The sequence below is a fragment of the Sarcophilus harrisii genome, chromosome 1 (genome assembly GCF_902635505.1).
Source record: "Sarcophilus harrisii chromosome 1, mSarHar1.11, whole genome shotgun sequence".
In the NCBI taxonomy this organism is placed as follows: Eukaryota; Metazoa; Chordata; class Mammalia; order Dasyuromorphia; family Dasyuridae; genus Sarcophilus; species Sarcophilus harrisii.
Window position 1 is genome coordinate 668,063,205 of NC_045426.1, and position 20,371 is coordinate 668,083,575.

Consider the following 20,371-nt stretch of genomic DNA (forward strand, 5'->3'; position numbering starts at 1 on the left):
TAGATCCAGAGACTTCTGTGAAGGACTTTGAATATCAGACAAAGCGTTTTTATGTGATCCTAGAAGTGATAGGGGAGCCACGTAATAAGATGTGGTCTTCTATTAAAAATGAATTTGCCAGCAGAATGGTTTTTGGAGTGGGAAAGACTTGGAGAAGACAGACCCTTCAACAGAGTATTGCAACTTTCCACGCTAGAGATGATGAGGGTCTGCACTAGAGTGGGGGCAACATCAGAGGAGAAAAGGGATGTTGCACAAGTGAAAGTGACAGGCCAAAGTTACAGATTGGATATGGAGGGGCGAGAAAAAGTGTGTGCTGATGATTGCATGCATGTTTCAAAAAGGACTTTAACCCACAGTTTCTACCCTTTATCCAGTTCATTATTCTGTTCTATTTCCTTTGAATGAGGTTAGGTATTGAATTAATGCATGTTGACCTCTTAAAACTTCATCACTGCACAAATGTCAACAAGGCAGTCCTAGTTTTACCCACAGAACCCAGCAGAACCAACATTTATGTATCGCTAGATAGACATGTATTAAATAATCACTGTGTATAAGATAAAGGAGTTAGGAACTTGGGGGAAAACAGAAATGAAAATAAAAAGATAGAAATGAGCTTTGGGCTCCAAGACCTTTTCTCATAGATATGTAATGGTGTTATATGTATGTTTCTTTAGCACGGAGCTAACCAGGTCACTTCCTCCATGATCAGATATGAACTATTCCTGAATAATGGAGGGTAAAGACTTCACAAGCATCTCCAGCCTAACTTTCTAGCCTTATTAACACATGATTCTACTTCATAAACCACACAGTCTAGTTAAACTGGCCGCCATCCTGTTCCTTTCATATGGCACCTCTCCATCAGATGCCACTGGGTCTTGGCAGTGACTCTTCTTAGGTCCTTTATTTGTCTCTTAAAATCCCTCATTTTCTAAGACTCAGTTCTCACACTATGAAATCCTCTTCCTGGAACTTTTCTTGATCTTCATAACTTTTAGTACTTCTCTTCCTCCTCTTTCCCTCCAAAAAAGATTTAGCTTGTTGTACTTATTTGGTATATATTTTTATATATTCTATATAACAGAATATGTCATCTCCCCCCACCGAATATCAGTAGGCTCCTGAAATTTAGGGGCTTTATGGCACTAGTCCTGGTATAGATTAGGCACTTAATATATACTAGTTTATTGATAGATGTAAAAGTTTACAAAGCCATATATGAGCCAGATATTTGTAGGTTGTCATTTGACCATTTCACAACTTTAACAGTCAGCAATGTTTCCCAGATCTTTTTGGGAAAAATAACACTATTCAAGCCTTCATAGCCTGGCTCCAACTTTATTTCATAATACTTGCTTCCAGCCATATTAAAACTGTTAAGTGTTCCATCTCATTTCTGTCATGCACAAGCATTAACACATTCTCCAAATGCATTCTCCTCTTTTTCTCTCCCTTAGAATTAGCCTGATGCTACTTACTCTGTGCAGTAATGGGCCCTCCTTCCCTAAATTCTGTCCTGTGCAAAAAAACAACAACAACAAAAAAATCCAAACCTTTATCATGTAAGGATGGAGTTAGCTTTGTTCTTGTTGCTTCTCATAACAACCCTAGCATATAAATGTTTGCTGACTTGAATTCTGTCCACATTATTCTGATGAAGAAAGTGAGTTTTTAAAAGGCTGTGATGATCATATAGTTGTTGAATGGCATTCTCTGGATTTGATTCTGTTTTCTGACCCCGTGTCTATTGATGTTTTCATGACACTGTCCTGTTTTCCAGTAAGAGTAGAATTAAAAAGATAAGAACATAAGAGAGGAAAGCAGAATGCAGTGAGAAATTGTAGAAATTAGCTAAATAAGAAACTATTTTTATCATGGAGGATGTCAAAGGCAGCATCCAAATTGAATCTTGAAGGAAAAGGTGGATGGACTTAAGCCACTGGTGATGAGATAGCCAGTTCATTTCAAGCAGCTGCTTGAGCCAGAGACATAAATGCTTTTAGAGAGGACAGGATAGAAAGCAGGGAGTATAGTGAGTCATGTCATTTGGCAAGAATGCGAATGAAAGTCAGCTCAGCAGTGGCACCTTATTTCCTTGGTCATGAATTTGAGTCATTTTCTTAGTATAAGGTCTTCATCTAAAGAATGGAAACTGGGAAACTGGTCCTCGCCTGAAGACTCTGAGTCAGAGAATCTGAGGAAATCTTGCAGACTGTAGATACACCATTGGCACATAGATCATCTTCCCCTTTTTTTAACCAGAAGTATAGATAGCCATGAGGTTTAAGTTTTGTGTTTTATTTTGTTGATGTCATTATAAATATCTGGGCTGGGATTTTGGATCTAATTCTACTAAATTTTGACCTTAGCTTCTCTGGCCCTCAGTTGATGTCTATAAAATGGTGATAATTCCTGCCAGTTCCCAGAATTGTGAATACAAAACACTTTGGAAAGTGAATGCTCTTCCAATCAACTTTGCTTTTATCACTGCTAAGGGATTGCTGGAGGAAAGGAAATTCTGCTTTTCTCAAACCTGAACTTAAGTTGGGAGACGTGGGCCTAGAACCTATGATTCCCCTCCCTGGGTACTCCTCCCACACTCCTCTCTTTGTGAAATGAAGGGGTGGACATCTCAGAGATCCTTTATAGCTATAAAATAGGTTTCATTTCTGTGGTGCTTGCTAAGCTGCCAGAAAGGAGCCTTTTGAGGATCTGTATTTGTTCATATACAGAATGACATACAGAGTTGACCATTTGTTGAACACCAGATAACTCTTCCCCAACTCTCTTTGATAAGGATTTTTTTGTTTTTAGCACATATTACTAACAGTGATGTAAGACCAGTGTCAAATGACACTGTTGATTTGAATAATTAGCCTTTTGTTTATCCTATGGTCCTAAGTGACTAGAGCTTTCCCATTTGTACTTCCATATATAGTCCTGAAATGATGCAGAGATTGTCTTGTGGGCTTTCCTTTTCTTGGTTAGCGTTTCTTTGCTTGGTCTCTTTCTGGGGTTTTTCCTGTCTTCTCATATAGACAAAAGCTGAGAGAATAGACCCTGGATAACTAATTTCAGGCACTTTTCTCTCTGCCCTTCTCATTTCCATACCACCTGGACATTCATTTTCCATAGTCTAAAGTGATCCCTTTTGAGAGGAGCAGGTAATTAATTAGCCTTTCATGTGCCAATGATTGCTCTCTTCCAGATTGGATCCATATATAGTACCTTTGTCTTCCTCTTCCCATGCAGAATTTGGGTTCTCCTTACTAGGAATTCACTCTTCATTCATTAGGGTGTGGCGGTGCTGGCCAGCCAAGCAGAACACATGGTCTATCAGAGCTTATATAAATGGATGTGAATTTTAGCTGGTTGCCCCAGACCTTTGGTCTTGCTGCCCCTTCTTGATATCTCATCGAGCATATATAGTCCTGATAAAAGTGATGACTTAGGGTAGCTCTGAGGTACAACTTGTGGCCTTGTGCCAAGGGCTTTGGTGCCCTTAATTTTAGGTCACTTTATACCAGTCATGCTAAGAACCTTTGTGTTGTTGTGCTCTGTTCCCATTGGATTCCAGGATAAGGCAGCACCTTTAGCAGTATTTTTAGATTCCTTCTCACCATTAGATATGGAATGCCTATCAGTCAGAGAAGTGGTATAATGAGAGATGAATTAGCTTTGTCCTTGTGATTACTCCTTATCCCTTGGGGCCAGCTGTAGGGAAAGTATTATTCTGGAATTGGGAAGTCCTTGCCATTGATTTCTTTTGCCTTCAGATAGAATTCTTAAATCCAGATGGGCTTTGTGAAGATGAACAAATGCAAGTGTGTTTGCCAAATTCTCCACTTTTTCTCCAGTAACTCATTGACCATTACCCAGATTAGAAAAGGCTTCAGACTGGCCTCACCATCTTAGCTGTGCCCAGCAGCAGCATTTCAGAATACCCAGGCTCTCTGGCCCACTGGAGACCTTTCTTTCAAGTGAGGATACAATCTGGAGGGGAAAGAGACATGGGCAGAGAAAGGGGAAAGGGGGAAACCTAGTTTCTGCCCAAATAATACCTCAAGGGCTTTTTCAGAAACCAGTCCCTCACCTGATTTCTTGAGAAGTCAGCGCTTAGTCCTTTTCTGTGGCAGTGCTCATGGTCTTAAGTGAGAACAGAGTATAATTCTCTAACAGTTTTGCTTCAGGTTGAGCTGATTCATCTGTACTTGAACACTTACTTACCTGTTGAATCCTCCCTGTCTCTCCTGTTTCCTAATAACAACATTATGTCACAGTGCCACTTCGTGGCTCTCTGGAGAATTGCAAGCAGGGTTCTCCAAAATATACCTAAAGGTAGAGTAGCTTCTGCTTTTAATCCTTAGATGATAATACTATAGACTGAGAACCATCAAGGATTCCATTTCATTAAATAGCTCGATATTATAAATAGACATGCCTCTGACCGATCAATTAACGTATTGCATGTGTATATTACTATTTTTCAAACTTTATGCTATAATGATTAAATGCAAATTCATTTTAAAATGCTGCTGAGGTTTACAGTAGCTTTTTATCATCATGCATTTTCTTAGTCAAAAAGTGAATATCAACAGAATCTTTTGACGGTTTAAAAAATACTCGAAAAAGTTGGGAATTGCTAGACTAGATCTTCCCAAAGATTCCTTTCAAAGCTAATATTCTATGAGTTGATAAGAATCTGTTGGGATCCTTTTGAAGCATTATCTACAAGGTCTACTACTCCACTAACTCCTCTATTCTTTTTAAAAAGAAACTTTCTTTGTTCTCAGAAACGATCTCAGCCACTGGATTTCATTGACCCACTAGCAAATAAGAAGCCGAGGATATCTCATTGTACTCAAAGAACTCAACCCACTTTCAATGGGAAACTGAACTCTTCTAATGGGAAGGAAGTCCCTTCTGCTCCTGGCCCAGCTTCTGTGGCCAATTCAGTCAGCTCTAGCTCCCACCTCCCAGTCTTGGAGCTTCCCCGGCCTCATGACCCCCTCACTGATGTCAGCAATGACATATGTCACAATGGCAGAGACTGTGAGAATGCCGAGGCCTCTGAAAGCCTCAGTCTCCCTCCGCTGACAGACTGTCCCCAGACCAGCAAACACAGTTGTGCCTCATGGCATATGAAAACCAAGAAGAAATCCAAAAAGCACAAAGAAAAGGAGAAGCGAAGTGAGGAGAAACATAGAGAAGAGAAGCAGGATTGTGAACTCATGAAGAACTCCGATCCTAAGATGAGTGGGGCTCTGCAGGAAGGCACAGGTAGGTGTCCATTGGGCAAGCTGTTGGCCTTGGGGTGGCAGGCAGAAGGACTAGTGAGGATGGCCTCCCTTCTGGAAAGGCCTTAGTGACCATAAAACAGTCATATCGTATACACAAACATCTTATCATCCCTCCACACCCCAGGTTTTGGTGCCAACAGTGGCCATAGCCAACATTTCTCTTGTGAGCCTGGATTAGGATATGAATGTGATGGGGCTCCTCAGTGATCCAAATGATTTGATTTAGAACTGCAAGCTGTAGCACTCAGTATAGTAGAAAAGGGCAGTGGGGGTGTTTTTGCAAGAAAGACCAAAGTTTCAGTTCTGCTTCTGGTATATCCATATTGTGATCTTGGGCAAACAAACCTTCTTGGGGTAAGCTTCCTTCTCTGTGAAATGAGAGAATTGTGTTCTAAATTCTCCATGGTTCTTTCTAATTCTGTCCTTTGAATCCTATAACTAGAGTTGTTAAAGTCCTGAAACAAATGAAAATGTGTGTTTTCTTCTGTCATCAGGAGGAGATGAGGAGAGTGACAATAGGTCTTTTGGGAAGAAGAGAAGATCTGGAATGAATCAGCATCTTGGGCTTGGATAGGAACTTGAAAATATCTAGTGCAATCCTAAAACATGAATCCTTTGTTCTCTAACCAGGGTTTATTCGGCCTCCCCTTGAAGATCAGCAGAAATGGCAGCCTATCTGTTGTTGGATGGCATTAATCACTAGAGCTTTATCTTTGTTAGCCCGTTGTAGAATTTGACCTGGGAGGCTAGTGTAGGCACTGAGGAGAACTCTGCTCCGGGGCTCAGAAAGTTGCCTATAGAAACTTCCAGGATGGCTGGGGATATCAGTGAGTCAGCAGTATCATGTGCTCCTTTCAAAAAATGGATGGGATTTTAGACCCAGAACTTGGACAGAACTGGCCTTTAATATAGGGTCTTTCTCAGAGGCTAGAAGAGGGTGAACCATGATTGTGAGATCAGAAACCAGACCATGGAAGGGCAGGACAGAAGAGATTTTTGTTTTGAAGAGAAGCTATTGGGGGGAGAGGGGAGGGGGAAAAAGGGAGGGGAAGAGGGATGGGGAGATGGACGACCTGCAGATATGTATGTAGGTGTGTGTGGGTCACTGTCTTCAAGTACCTGATGGGAGAGAATTTAATAATCTTTTGCTCCAGAGGGCTAAATTAGGAGCAGTGGAAGAAAGTTGAGACAAGTAGATTTCAAATCTTCTTAAGGAAAAAAACCTGAATGAAAGTAGAATGGGACAGCCTTTAGGAAGTGGTGTAGGCGTCATTGCTGGACTGATTGTCAAGGATGTTGTCAAGAGAGGCTTGCTCAGTTATGTACTGAATTTGATTCCCTTCAAGCTCAGATTCTCTGAATTTGTGAAAGGAATGGGTTCTAAAAGGTACAAACGTTGAATAGTCCAAAAAAGCTATTTTTAAAGAGTGGAGGAGAAGAAGAAGAGCACTTGGGGAGAGGGATTCTGAGCCAGAGGCTGAGCTGTGCTGACTTATCTGCTGCTTCTCTTCCTTTCCTCTTTTAACAATTTATTCCTTTAGATTATAGTATATGTCTCCTGACCTGACATGCTGGGGTCCAGCCACTTGGCCTGCTTGTTGCTCTTCATGCCAGCATTCCATCCCTGGTCTCTCTCTGCTTTGTACAGAATACCCCCAGCCCCTCCACAACTCCCTTTTCTATTCCTGACCTAGAATCCCCTAGGTCCTTTTAAAATACTCCCTCCCCTCTTTAGGATCAGCTCCAGGGCTACATTCTACATTCTCCTCCTACCTCTTCTGTTGTTCTCCTCTCCCCGTACTTTGTATTTTTCTGTATAGGTTTCTATTTATTTATATGTGTACATGAAAGCTTCTGGAGATCATCATTTGCTTGTTACTATGTTGGTATCTCAGCTTGGAGCTTGGCGTATGTGTTGACTGTATCAAGTTTCCCTTCCCAAAGATACAGTAAGGTGTACTTGGATTTGACAAAGACATGTTTAAGAAGACTTGCCCTTTCCAGAAAATACTGGCATCTCAGAAGAAGAGCTTATTTGCCTAAATACTCTTCATTTGAAAAACATGAAGGTTTTTTGAGGTAGGGCTTTCCTGTAAAATCTTATTATAAAAGTAGGAGCCCTGGGAGAGTTTGGGAAGCTTTGGTTCTGGTTCCAACTCAGAAATTAACTCATTAGCCTTTGCTTCATCTGTAAAATGAGACAATTGAACTAGCTGATCTTTATGGTCCCAGTCCTATGGTCCTAAAACTCGTACTAATTTTCCGTCTAAATAAAATACTATTACCTTTTTTATGAAAAAGCAGCAGTAGTGTTTCATAAAGCACTGGATTTGAAATCAAAAGATCTGGGGATGATCCTTTGTCTCTGTCCCTTATGTAATATGTTTGATCCTGGGCAAGCTTTTTTCTTACTTTGGATCAGTTTCCCCCTATAAAATGATTCTCATTGAGATCTTGTGTTCCTATGAAATGTTTTTTGATTTAGCACTTCACCTCTCTGGGTTGTATAAAGGAAGCATGTTTCTCTATATTACCGAGCAAATTGGAATTCTTGGTGATTCCTAGTATCTACTTCCTTATTGTTGCCTCCCAGGGTTTACATATACAGCCACTGCCCCCAGGTGGATGTTATATGTATATAACAGTACATGTAAATGTCAGCTATTATCACCATTATTATACTAGTTGAGGAGAATTTGTAATCTCTTAAGAATTGGTATATGAACGTGTGACTTGATGGAAAGTTTTAGAGCCTCAGGAAGAGAAAGAAGCATTTTTTTTTTTTTTTGATATATTGATGCCTTCCTTCATGAACTTCATAGATTACCTCCAAAAGAGTTTCCTTGTCTTTGCTATGTTAATCATGAAACCAAGTGACCCAAGGCCCATAAGTTGTCATAGAAATGTAGTATTCTATCCTCATTGATGTGTTGTGATTTAGTTTTAGAAACAATAATGTTTCTAGTAAAATATTAGATGAAATAGCACTTGAGTTAAAAAAATAAATTATATGAGTAAATAATAAAGGATATGATGTCATCATTCATGTGAAAAAAAATCCCATTGATTCTAAAAGTTTATAAGCTATCATATAAAGCTTATTCCCTGTTCTCTGAATTTTTTTATCTGTATATCCCCTTTAATTTTCTCACCCCAAAGTTTGAGCCAAATGCTATCTTTCCCTTTCAGTGTGCTTTATGGAATACCTGTTCCTTAGGTAACTAACTTTGCGTCATCCTAAATCTTTACTTCTCCCTGTCCTTTATCTACTAGCTTTTACTCACACCTGCCTTCGTGCTTGTCCTTGATCCTCCACCCCAATGAAGCAGCCTCTCTGCTCACTTAACAGTGCTGGCAGCATTTTTCCTCATTCCTCTCTGTTCAGTGGTCAAGGTGAGGGAGTTGGAATACTCCTCACTCCTTGCTTCTGCTAGATTTTCTTCTACTTTTCTCATTCATCATTCTCCTCCATGGAAGTCCATATTGTTCCTATCTGCTACCCAATTAAAATCCTGGTAGCTGTTGTCTACAAATCTCTGTCAATTCCCTTCCTTCTTTATTGATTTCGATACCTGGCTCACAATTTTCTTCTCCTTCCCAAGTCCTGCCCTTGTACTAAGGGACTGAATTCACCATACATTATGACTCTCCATCAAACACTCGAACCACCCACTTTTTCCATACACTTATTTCCCATGGAATCACTCCTTCCCCTATCCTGATACAAAGATGATTGTACCTTTGTTATTGTCATTACTCACAAATGTATCACTTCTGTGTTAAAGAATTCTGGAATCCTCTTCCCTCACTAAGTCCTGCTTTTCAGCCCAACTGTGACTTCCAGTACCTTGACCCCTCAGGTCTTAATTGAACTTTCCCCCTTATATCACCCATTGTGCCAGCTGAGTTTCAGCCTTTTACCACTCCTACCACCCACTCCACATGTGCTGCTGGAGGTAGATGGAGGAAATGGCATCACTATTCTGATGTTCCACAACCACTCAGGGGGCTTCCTACTGGGTCAGCTCCCTCTCCCATTCCCTACAGTTCCTCTTTCAGACTTTGTCATCCTCCCCCAACCTTCCATGACCCCCTTCCCTCGCCTCATATTTGAGTCCATTCAGCCACGAGTGCCTCTTTCTCATGTCATCTCACCCTAGAGCCTTTTGCTGCCTTCACCACTCCCGTCTCACAAGGCCATGATTCATTGCCTCCTCCATGCTCAAGGGGGGGTCTCCTTCCTTCCTGTCTCCAGCCAATTATTCCCCTCTGTCATCCCTGCTCATTATTTTCACGCTTTCCCTGAAAATCCCGGGTCATTTCACACCCGGCCAACAAACATGCCCACTCCAGCCCCCTCTGCAGAAAACCCTTCCTTGATTCTTCCATCCCCTGTGCTTAAGCAAGAGCTCTGCTTTTAACCCCATTCTCTCTTTTATGGGTACCTTCAAGTCTTGTCTTCACCCCTTACAGTCTGGTTCCTGCGCTTACCAGGCTGCCCAGACCACTCCCTTCAGAGTGACCCAGGATCTCCTGGTTGCCAGAGCCAGGGGCCTTTTCTCGCCCCTCATCCTCCTCGTGCCCTGTGCAGCCTTTGACACTGGCTCCCTCCCTCCCTCCTTCTTTCCCTCCCTTCTTCCCCTCCCTTCCTCCCTCTTCCATACTCCCTTCTCTCCAGATTCTCCCAGTTCTCCTCCTCCCTCTCCAACTGCTCCTTCTCTGTCTCTGCTAGAAACGTGGTACAGCTGAGAGAGCTATGGGGTCTGGAAGGGGTTGAATTGTTTAATTGTTTCTGGCTGCGGTTTGCCATCTCCTCCAGCTCATTTTACAGATGAGGAAACTGAGACAAACAGGGCAGTTGACTTGTCTGGGGACCCACGGCCAGTGAGTGTCTGAGGCCAGATTTGAACTCAGAAGGAGTCTTCCTGACTCCCAAGTTCAAGGCTTTTTCCACTTGACCCCTAGCTGCCAGTCAGGAAAGCCTCAGACACTTAATAGCTTAACCTCTGTGTGCCTCAGTTCCCTTATCTGTAAATGAAAAGATAGCAGTGCCTCTCTTTCAGGGTGGTTGGTTGTGAGGAACAGGTGAGACCATTGTGAGGCCCATGGCTGAGTGTGGTGGCAGGGTTGGCATTGCACCTTTATCTTCTGTTCCAGACTCTGTCCTTTCACCAGTGGGGCCCATCAGGTCTTGGGCCTGGGCTTTCTGCTCTTCTCCCTCCATACTGCTTCATTTGGCTGATCTTATCATTTCCCATAGATTTATTTGTCATCTTCATGCTGATGATTTCTCCTACCTTAACCTCTGCTGTTCACTCCACCTTTCCAACTGTTTCAGCTGCTTGTGATCTCTCTCCTTCCCCCATTTCCAATCTACTGCCAAAGCCTGTCAGTTTCACTGTTGTGCCATCTTTCCAATAGTCTCCCTTCTCTTCTCTTACACTGCCACCCCTCTGAGGCCTCCTCATCTCAAGCCCAAATTATTGCAGTAGTTGCTGGGAGGTCTGCCCTGCCTCAAGTCTCTCCATTCCTGTCCATTCAGCCCAAAGTGAATTTCCTGAAAGGCAGGTCTGATCATGACACTTTCCTCTCCTCCTCACCCCCATTTCAATAAACTCCATTGGTTCCCTATTGCCTCCAGGATCAAACACAAAATCCTTTGTTTGACTAACTCTCCTTATACCTTTCCTGTCTTTTTATTCTTTATTCGCTCCCATGTACTTTTCAATTCAAAAGTTTTGCTGTTCCGCAAACAATATACTTCCATCCATTTCCCAGTCTCTCTTAATTCTGGTGCCTTTCCTCTTCTAATTATTTCCTATTTAGCCTGGATAGCACATGTTTATACATCTTTGTCCTCTGTTAGTGTGTGTGTCTTTGAGAGCAGGGACTGTCTTTTTGCTACTCTTTGTATGCCCAGCATGCAAGAGGAACTTAATAAATGTGTATTGATTGATTGGTGAAATGCAAGGTAACTTGGACATGATGTCCTAAAATCCTTCAGACATTCTTAGATTGCATTAATAGGAGCCATATTTGTAGCAAGTTATGAGATTATCCTGTTGCCTTCTACTCTGCTTAAACTACAGCTGGAATGTAGCAGTCATTTCTAGGACCATATTTTAGAAAGTACTTTGACAAACCAGAGTTAGTCCAGAAGGGATCAACTGTAGAAGAGACCCACCCTCATGGTATGAGCTGCCACTCAAGGATTGGTTGTTCTTATCAACTCCTGGAGGAGTTGGCACAGGGAGTTTAGGATAAAGTTGTTTACGTGGTCTAAGAAGACAATGCCAGAATTAATGGGAGGAAATCACAGAGAAATAGATTTCAATTGAATATGGAAAAAAGTTTCCTAATAATCAAAAATCTCTAAAAATGGAGCTGGTTGCCTGCTTCATAGGCATAGAGTTTCCTCTCATTGGAAGTGTTTGAGAAAAGGCTGGCTCTCTATTTGTAGGAAGTGTTATAGAACAAATGCCTATTTCAGGTGGTGGGGAAGAGAATGCAATATAGTGAAAAGAGAGCAAGACCTAGAGGAAGGAAGAGCTGAATCCTTGAGTGACACAAAAGCTTTGTGTCCCTGGGCAAGTTGTTGTTGGGACCAAATGATAAGTACTATATAAATATAAATTATCATGACCTGCAAGATCCCTTTCAGCACTGATAGAAGTGTTTTTTGAGTACCCATCATGTCCTCACACTTTAGTACTTATGTTAAAATCAAATAGACTTTTCTCATATTACTTATACTTCTAACATGCCTTCAGTCCTTTGTGGGCTCACCTTGCCCCTAACTGGTTCTCCAAATGACAGAATAGAATCATCTATCTTCTAGGGGGTGGGGGCGAGGGAAGCAATAACAAGGTGACATCCTCTAAGAAAGAGATATTAGAATTCACTTACTGATATTTTTTAAAAGTAGCTGTGAGCTTCAGCGAAGATTTTGTATTTCAGTTTTGGATGTGTAGTTCATGTTTTCTATGGGTAATGATGGCCTTTTACCTGAACATTGAAAAAAATAACATCCAGAAATGGGATGAAAATTCTTTATAATCTTTGTTTGAACTGTGACTATAACTTCTTCTGAGGCAATCATAATTATCCCCTTTGCCCATCTGGAGTTTATTAATTTGTTTTGCAGTTTACCAGGAATGAACTTTTTGCCCCCATAATCACTGCTGTGGACATTTAATAATATTCTCAACCAGTGAAAAATTAGAGAGTGTTTACTGCTGCATTGATTGCAAGTCACTTCACTTTGCTTCTGTAAGAAGCTTTTCCTGGTCCTCTTTAATTTCATTGACTACTTTCTAAGATTATCTCTGATTTGCCCTTGTTTTTACTTAGTTGCTTGCATTTTATGTCCCCAGAATTTAATAGTACCAGACTTCTTAGAAGGAGCTTAAAAAGTGGTCATTGACTTGACTTGACTTTTGATCTGTTTTCTCCACTCCAAAATTAAAGAGGTTGAATTAGATCCTCTATAAGGCCCTCAGCTCTGACCATTTCTGCTCTCCCAACTTTGTTCTAAGTACCCTTATAGTTCTGATGTTTTGACTTTCAGCCATATATCTCTCAGTTTGAAGTGCCCTAATCCTAGGTCCTGTTCCTGTGCATTTTACAAATCCTTCATATCATACATTAGGTCCTTGGCGATATATTTCTGAGAATATAGCTCTGGTGGTGCTTTGCAGGCTTTTTTTCATGAAGTGTTCTTTATTCTCTGTAGGTTTAAATGGAACATGCAATAATTCTAGTGTTCCAACATCAACTTCAGAAATGCCGGATTATCTGTTGTAAGTAATTTGCATTGTTATTTTCAGATCTGAGAATGTGAGACCGATTAGAGCCTAAGACCTGCAAATTGTCCATTTGGGTGTGTAAACTAATTCATACTTGTGTGGGCTTCTTGTCACAGAGTACTTTCTGTATTCACCTCAACACCAAATTTGGTGTAAAAAAAATTTCCTTATGAAATAATGGCATTAGAAACTTAAGATGTCACGTTTTCTCCTATTTCTGCTGTTCAGATGCATATGTTGTAGTCATGCATAGCAGAAGAGAGAAAAATATAAAATTATATCTATTCCCAATAGAATTGGCAAGTTTTTGAAGAAGGAAATGTCATAAAATGCGTATGTGTGTGAATTTCAGGCAGTTCAACCTGTTCCATGTTTGTCTCCTATTTAAAGTAGGAAATTGACAATTTGAAATTGATTGGATGTTTGGAGCTGCAGTTTAAAGCTTTCAGGGTGAGAGAGAGTTTGTGTGTGTACATATGTACGTGTGTATGTATGTTAGAGCCACAGAATCCTCATGTAGTAGAAAGCAATCTGGATTTGAAATAAGAAGCCTTGGTTCAAGTCCCAGTTCTGCCATCTTCTTGCCATGTGATATTGGCAAATCACATTCCCTTTTTTAACTTGTTTCTTCCCCTCTGAACATAATACTGCTACATCCTCCCTTACTCAGAAAGGGGAATGGATAGTCTTATTGAAATAGTATCTGAGCATTTCAGAGATCTAGAGGGTGTCTTACTAGCCAATACTAGTTTTGCTGAAGCTGATGTTGCTCTTGTCCTTGAAGTTCTGCCTAACTCTAGCTCAGGCAGCCTGTACTAAACTCCTTCTGTCTCTGCCTTTCTTAGAAAATATGCTGCCATTTCCTCCTCGGAACAACGTCAAAGTTATAAGAATGATTTTAATGCTGAATACAATGAGTACCGAGATTTGCATGCACGGATAGAGAGAATAACTCGAAGGTTTACACAACTGGATGCAGAGCTCAAACAACTTTCCCAGGGTTCAGAAGAATATGAGGTATCACTAACTGTCCCAACTCCAGATCTGTTCACCATCTATTGCTACTGTTCTGTCCATTTAATTGAGCTCATTTAAACATTTAGAGGATTGGCTTATTAATAATTAATGCTAGGAAATTTTAGCACAAGGGCCCAGAGACTCTCAGCTCAGTTGATTAAACTACTGATGTTCCTAAGTGAAGAACAGCAGGAAACTGTCCAGTAATGTTTTTGTTTAGACTTCTTGACCAGCTTTAATTACCTTGATTGGAAACTATAATACATGCCAAGTGTGGCTGAATTTGGCTCCTTTATATGAACCACAAACCTTGTTTAAATCAGACAATCTATGGAAATGCCAACTATGCTAAATGCTTCTTTTTCAGCAGCCCTAGTGACTTTACATGTTCAGTAAATATTGGTTATGTGTAAGGCTCCATTATTGGCACTGGGTGGAGACAAAAAATGAATAAGACAGCTCCTGCCCTCAAGGAGCTTATGATACAGTGATAGTGAAGCTCCACTAGAAACTAGTTGGAAGTTGAAAGACTATTAGAAGAGGAAAAGGGTCCTACTAATCAAAAGGGACAAAAAGCTCATGGGGTGAATTTGACATCTATCTGAATTGGGGTTTGGTGGAAATTTAGTGAGTAGAGATGGAAAAGAGTTGACCATTTTGGGTATTGAAGATGATGATGTAAGTAAAGATGTGAGGAGGAGAAATGCAGGGTATGGAGAAAGAATGTCGTAGAACTCATTTTTTCTCTCCCAAACAACAAGCTGAATTTCTGACCAGATGTCCATCTGTTCATGGAATTGTGAGGAGCAGTGCAAGTTCCCCCTGATTTTGCCTTTCCCTTTTCTCCAGCTCCATTTTACTTTAATTTCTTTAAATTCCATTTCCTGGGCTCCATAGTTTGAGTTTATATGATGTGTCTTTCACTTGGTCATTTGTGCACTTTAAAGTGAAAATAATAGGTTAGACTATGGACTTGCTTTTCTGTTAGTGATCCCTAACTGAGGCCTTTCATGTAGAGAATTTAGGGGCAGCATCACATGGCTGTAGCAATGGCTCAGTTCTTTTGTTTTTGTTTTTTTCTCTCTGCAGACTACCCGTGGTCAGATTTTACAAGAATATTGGAAAATCAAAAAGGTGGGTAAAAACTCTTTGTATTCAAGACGTGCTCCTTCCTGGGCATTGTCTAGAGAAGCCTTACCCAAAAATGACAATCTGCCTGGCAGTTGGACAGTTTACAGAAGGCTCTCATGTACAGGTCATCTGATTATTACCCTTCATTTTACAGATGAGGAAACTGACATGCAAAAAGATTTAAGGGATGTGCCAGGCCTTGGGGTTATGCAATAAGTACAGACCCTGGACACACAGCAAGCCTTCTGACCTGCAGCCCAGTTGTCTGTGTCCCCCAACATGTGTGTGCTGTCTTGGTCTGAGACACAGCAAGTCCTACCCTTATTCTTGGCATTCTCATTGCTCTGGTGGTGTTGGGAGGAGATGAGATAGTTACATAAGTGAATAATCTCAATGCAGACCAGAACATAATAAGCACAGGAGGGACAGTCAAAGTGCTGCATACCTTTTGGAGAGGAATAGATCAGGGAGCTTTATGGAGGTCTTGTGGTAGGTGCTTGATTCCAATAGCTGCCATTTCTAAGCTGTTTGATCACTTTTTTCTGGACTTCAGTTTCCCTATCTGTAAAATGGAGATAAATCATCCTGTTAGATTATTGGGCCTTTAAATGGCAGTGTATGAAAGCACTTTGGTAACACAAGGGTAAGCTGTGATTTACAGCTTACAGTCTTGCTTACTGACACACTCTTAGAAGCAAGAGGTTGTGAACATCATCTGGGTCAGAAGATGCTGTGAGCATAGTGTGAGACCAAACATTCCATCCCTTCCCACTGCCCTGTGCTGTCTACTCTTTTACCTCCCCTACCACACACATTTTGTAGTCTTCCCCACACAGACTTACCCCCCCGACCCCCACCAAATTGCAGGAGGCTCTTTACCTGGATTATGTCCAAGAACTGTTTTTTTAAGTAATTTAACAGTTGTTTCAATAAAATCGGTTTCCTTGATAAGTTGGAGAAGGGTCTGTGACACAAAAATGGTTAAAGAATCCTGCCCTAAGCTGCTGTCTACATCAGTATGACTTTTCCTTAATAATAATCATTCACATTTATATGACATGTTAAGGTTTATAAATACTTCAATGATATTACACCTGTTAGATAGTACAAATATCATTATTTCCATTTTACAGATGGAAAAACAGAGACTCAGAGAAGGGAAGTGTTTTACTCAAGGGCTCACAAGCTATTAAATGGCACAGCTGAGAATCTAATCTAGGTGATCTGACATCCAATCTTTCCACTGCATGACACTCTCTCTAATGGGCTTCTGTAAAGCATCATAGAAAGGTAAACTGCCATTTTATTGATTTCCCCATCTCACACACACACATATACACACACACACTCTCATTCTTTCTCTCTCTCTCTCTCTCTCTGTCTGTCTGTCTTTCTCTTTCCCATATCCTATCATATTTTGATAGCTACTCCTTATCTCTTTCCTTCCCCCAAATCCTTTTAGACACAGATTTCTAAGAGATCATTGAATGTGTGGGTGCTCAAAGCATCATTCACTCTGGTCTATTACTATTTGGTAGAATAAATTTGAAATCAGTAGATCCTCCCAAAACTGACATTCCCTCAATTTTTAACAATTTGCTTTAACTGTTAGACTTGTAAAAACAAAACAAAAAACTTTCTCCAGAATATCAGAGATGAAACTTTCCATTCCTGAATAAAATTATCTTGAGGTTCTTTCCCCCCCAACCTCACCCTCCATTCCCCATGGTTTTCTGTGGAAAACTAGAATTTCTTTGGTAAATAGAGCTCCCTCTGCTACCTGAGAGTCTGTTTTATTTAAAGACCCAGACTTATGAGAGAACAGCAGAAACTGAATGGAAAGTTAAATAAGGTGGTCTTACTGTCCCAGCCTTTCCTTCATCAGTGCCTTTTAAGGAGGCAAGAAAGACAGGCTTTGATGATGGGAGTGAAAGTCTGTTGGTAGGAATAGAGTCTACTGGAAGACACTGCCAGCTGAGAAATGCCCAGTTCAAGGTGTGGGATTGAGCCACTGATACAGTGACTGTGGCCTTGGCCATTATGGTCCTCTTCTGCCTTGTCTGACAAAAGCTGCTCCTAATGTATTTGCGTCTCTGGAAGCCTCAGAGGTGGGGAGTCTCCTTCACCAGAAGTCTCCAGGCAACGACTGGGTCACACACCCTTGTCAGATGTTAGAGGACTTGAGTTAGGACCTCCTTTGAGCCCCCTGCCAGCTCTAGAGAGTCTTAAGTCTACCTCGGGTAGAAGGCCCTAAGATCACAGCTCACACAGATGGAGCTAGCTAGGAGGGAAAAGCATTCATCTCTATTTCCATAGGATCTTGAGGCTTGCTGTGGCCTTTCAGAAAATTTATTAAATACATGCATTATTTATTTTTAACATTTTTATTTAAGTTCAGTGAGGAATTCTCTCTCTCCTTGAGAAGGCAAGGAATATGATATTGATTATATGTATAAAGTCACACGAAAGCCTTTAATTAAAGTTCATTGACATTGGGTAGCTACTATGTGTAAAACACTTTCTTCATGACAACCTGATCAGGTGGGGAGTGTTCATATTCTCCTAGTTGGTGCAGTGGATGATCATGTTGGACTTGGTATTAAGAAAACCAAACCTCACTTCAATTCTTACCCAGATATTTAGTGACTTTTTGACCCCAGAGAGCTTATTTAAGTCTTCCTGAGCTTCGGTTTCCTCATTTGTAAAGGTTATAATAATTAGCTCTTATCCCACAGGGTGAAATGAGATAACACATGTAAAATACTTCACAAACCTTTAAAGCTCTCTCTATAAATTATCATCATCTCTGTTTTAGAGGTAAAATGAGTTTTAGGGACTTAATGACGGAAAAATCCCAGAGCCAGCAGAGGCCTTCCAGGGGCACTTAGGTCCATTCCCTCATTTTACAAAGAGAACCTGCTACTCAGTAGGGATAAAAGGCTTGTCCAAGCCCCCCTAGAGCTTCTCTGGAAACCTGTTGGCCTCCCTTCTCTTAGACTCAGACTGCTCTGTGGTCCTGGAGTTCCCTTGGGGAGAACCCATCCTTGAGATGATCTTAGTATTCTCTCCCTAATCTCTTTCAGACTAATACTAACTACAGCCAAGAAAAGTACCGTTGTGAATATCTACACAACAAACTGGCTCATATCAAAAAACTGATAGCAGAGTATGACCAGCGGCAGCTCCAGCCTTGGCAGTGACCTGTGCGCTGGGAACACCGGGGCCTGGGGCGGACTTCTGGCTGGCTGCGGCTCAGCGGCTGCCACCGTGCTGAACTGGCTCCCGCAGGGCCAGAGGCATTTCAAGCTTCACCCTCTTGGTGTGTGTGGGGAACAGGGGAAAGTTTAAAGCAAAAGAAAATGCATCTATTTAACAAAAAGTAGATAAATAAAAGGAAAACTCACTCATTAACTTCCAGGGGAAAACGTGCAGGGGAAATCCTTGGTTTCCATAGGTTTGAGTGAGCAGCAGATTTGTCAGCCCCTGGTTGGGCTGCTTATGGTCCTTTGGTTCTTCTCCTGCTCTCCCCCCAAGTCATGGGGGCTCATTCTTGGGGCCCAGTCACCAGCCTAAGAAGCATCTTATTTATATGCAAGCTGTCTGGGCGCCTTGCACAGGATCAGCTCCTGAGCTCCCATGGCTGGAGCAAGTGTCTCTTCAACCAGCTCACTTGGGTGGCTTCTCGGTGGGCCCAGGCCCAGAGCTCAGCTTCATGTTTACTATTGGAAAATGCTCCTACCGGCACTGGGCCCCGGGAGAGCGGTCCCTGAAAAGCCTCTCCTCTGGTGACCGGCACCTATCTTCAGCCTGCATCGCGCGCTGTCTCCATTGTCCCAGAGGACTCTGAGATGTCTGTCCAACTTTTCTAGTTTTATATGAAGATGGCCAATTTTATTCCTTGCTAATGAGACGATGGTCTATTTTTGTATGAGAGAAACTGCATCTTTTCTAAATCCGTGCCTCTCCTCCCTTTTGGGCCAATGGTCTGGATCCCTTCCCTTTGTTCTAATTGCAGTATTACTAAATTGATAGAGGCATTATTATTATTATTATTATAATTATTATTATTTTGATGATGCCCTGTACAAAAGAAGAAATGCAAGCAGCTGGAGGTATATTGAGAGTTGGGGGCTTTGGTTTTTACCCCTTCCAAAGAAGTGGCAGGCCCTCAGCTCTTGGGAATGGAGTAAGATTTGGCTGAAATCGCTTGAGTTGTCCATCTCCCTAGATCCTTGTTCCAGACCCTGAGCCCTGCCTTACAGGTCTTCAGGGAACCGCTGTGAGCTCAGCCCTGGGGGCAGGGCCCCCATGGGAGTCTCTGGGCTTTACCTCCTTAATCCCTTCCCCCTCCCGTTCTTTGAGTACCCCAAAGTGTTCCTCCTCCCAGTCTTTCACCTGCTTGGTGATGGTTTCTTTGCACTAGAAAGTTCCTTCTCTAGGGAAGTCTGTTGCCTGGAAATAGCCCCTCCTTTTCCCTTCATGTCCAGCTTAGTTTCCCCAGCTACCGTCTCTCCGGGACCTGGAGTTGTGCCCATGGCTGCCCGAGAAGCAGCTCCCTCCCCGTCCCATGTCCTCAGGCCTGCCTGCTTTCTGGCTAGCCTGGAGGGGGGCTGCTCCCCCATAGGGGGATGGCTGGTTGGCTGTTTTAGTGACTCTGCTGTTGGGATTCATCAAGAGTGTGATCTGGATTCCTTAGCTTTCCCAGATAGGAAATCTGCCCCAGCAGGAGTCAATCTGTCAAGATTGTGTGCAGTCAGAGCTGATAATATACCTCTGTGGTCCGGCCTCTGGCTGCCTGACCGTTGAAAGACAGAGCGAACCTTTTCACAGGAAGCTCAACTCTCTAGGGGTGGCCTTTCCTGTTCAGATTTGATATGACTGAAAGGGAGGTGCTGGAGTATTTAGCATCAGTGGGCTGACACTTGTCCCTAGATGAGGCTCCCACATCTAAGCACCAATATCCGAGCCAAATAAGATGGAAAACTGTGCCAGAAACATTGGCAGGCTGCAGGGCACTGGGCAGAGGTGGCCATGGAGGTGGAGGAGGAGGTCTCCCTGCCACCCCCCCACCATGGGCTTTGCATCAAGGTTTGCTCCATGGCAGACGGCTCA

The 20,371-nt window shown here is 42.0% G+C and overlaps 1 protein-coding gene and 1 long non-coding RNA gene across 8 annotated transcripts in view; one reads left to right on the forward strand and one right to left on the reverse strand.

Annotated features, from left to right (window-relative positions):
* The window catches only part of LOC116420798, a 30,620-nt gene extending 25,636 nt beyond the window's left edge, over positions 1 to 4,984 (reverse strand). For 5 of the 6 annotated variants that reach the window (XR_004231249.1, XR_004231246.1, XR_004231250.1 and 2 more), the window contains exons 1-2: positions 4,886 to 4,963; positions 4,100 to 4,152 (exon numbers count right to left, since the gene is read on the reverse strand). This is a non-coding gene — a long non-coding RNA (uncharacterized LOC116420798). Of the gene's footprint in view, positions 1 to 4,099; positions 4,153 to 4,885 lie in introns of all 6 variants that reach the window. The other variant, XR_004231248.1, reaches the window with a different exon arrangement.
* The window catches only part of ELL (elongation factor for RNA polymerase II), a 128,572-nt gene extending 109,288 nt beyond the window's left edge, over positions 1 to 19,284 (forward strand). The window contains exons 8-13 of one of the 2 annotated variants that reach the window (XR_004231244.1): positions 4,800 to 5,286; positions 13,039 to 13,105; positions 13,957 to 14,128; positions 15,218 to 15,262; positions 16,393 to 16,549; positions 18,343 to 18,429. Coding sequence is in view for 1 of the 2 variants with exons in the window: in XM_031948197.1 (XP_031804057.1) it covers positions 4,800 to 5,286; positions 13,039 to 13,105; positions 13,957 to 14,128; positions 15,218 to 15,262; positions 18,343 to 18,459 (888 nt within the window). In the remaining variant the exon portion in view is untranslated. Of the gene's footprint in view, positions 1 to 4,799; positions 5,287 to 13,038; positions 13,106 to 13,956; positions 14,129 to 15,217; positions 15,263 to 16,392; positions 16,550 to 18,342 lie in introns of both variants that reach the window. The other variant, XM_031948197.1, reaches the window with a different exon arrangement.
* The last annotated feature ends 1,087 nt before the right edge of the window (positions 19,285 to 20,371 follow it).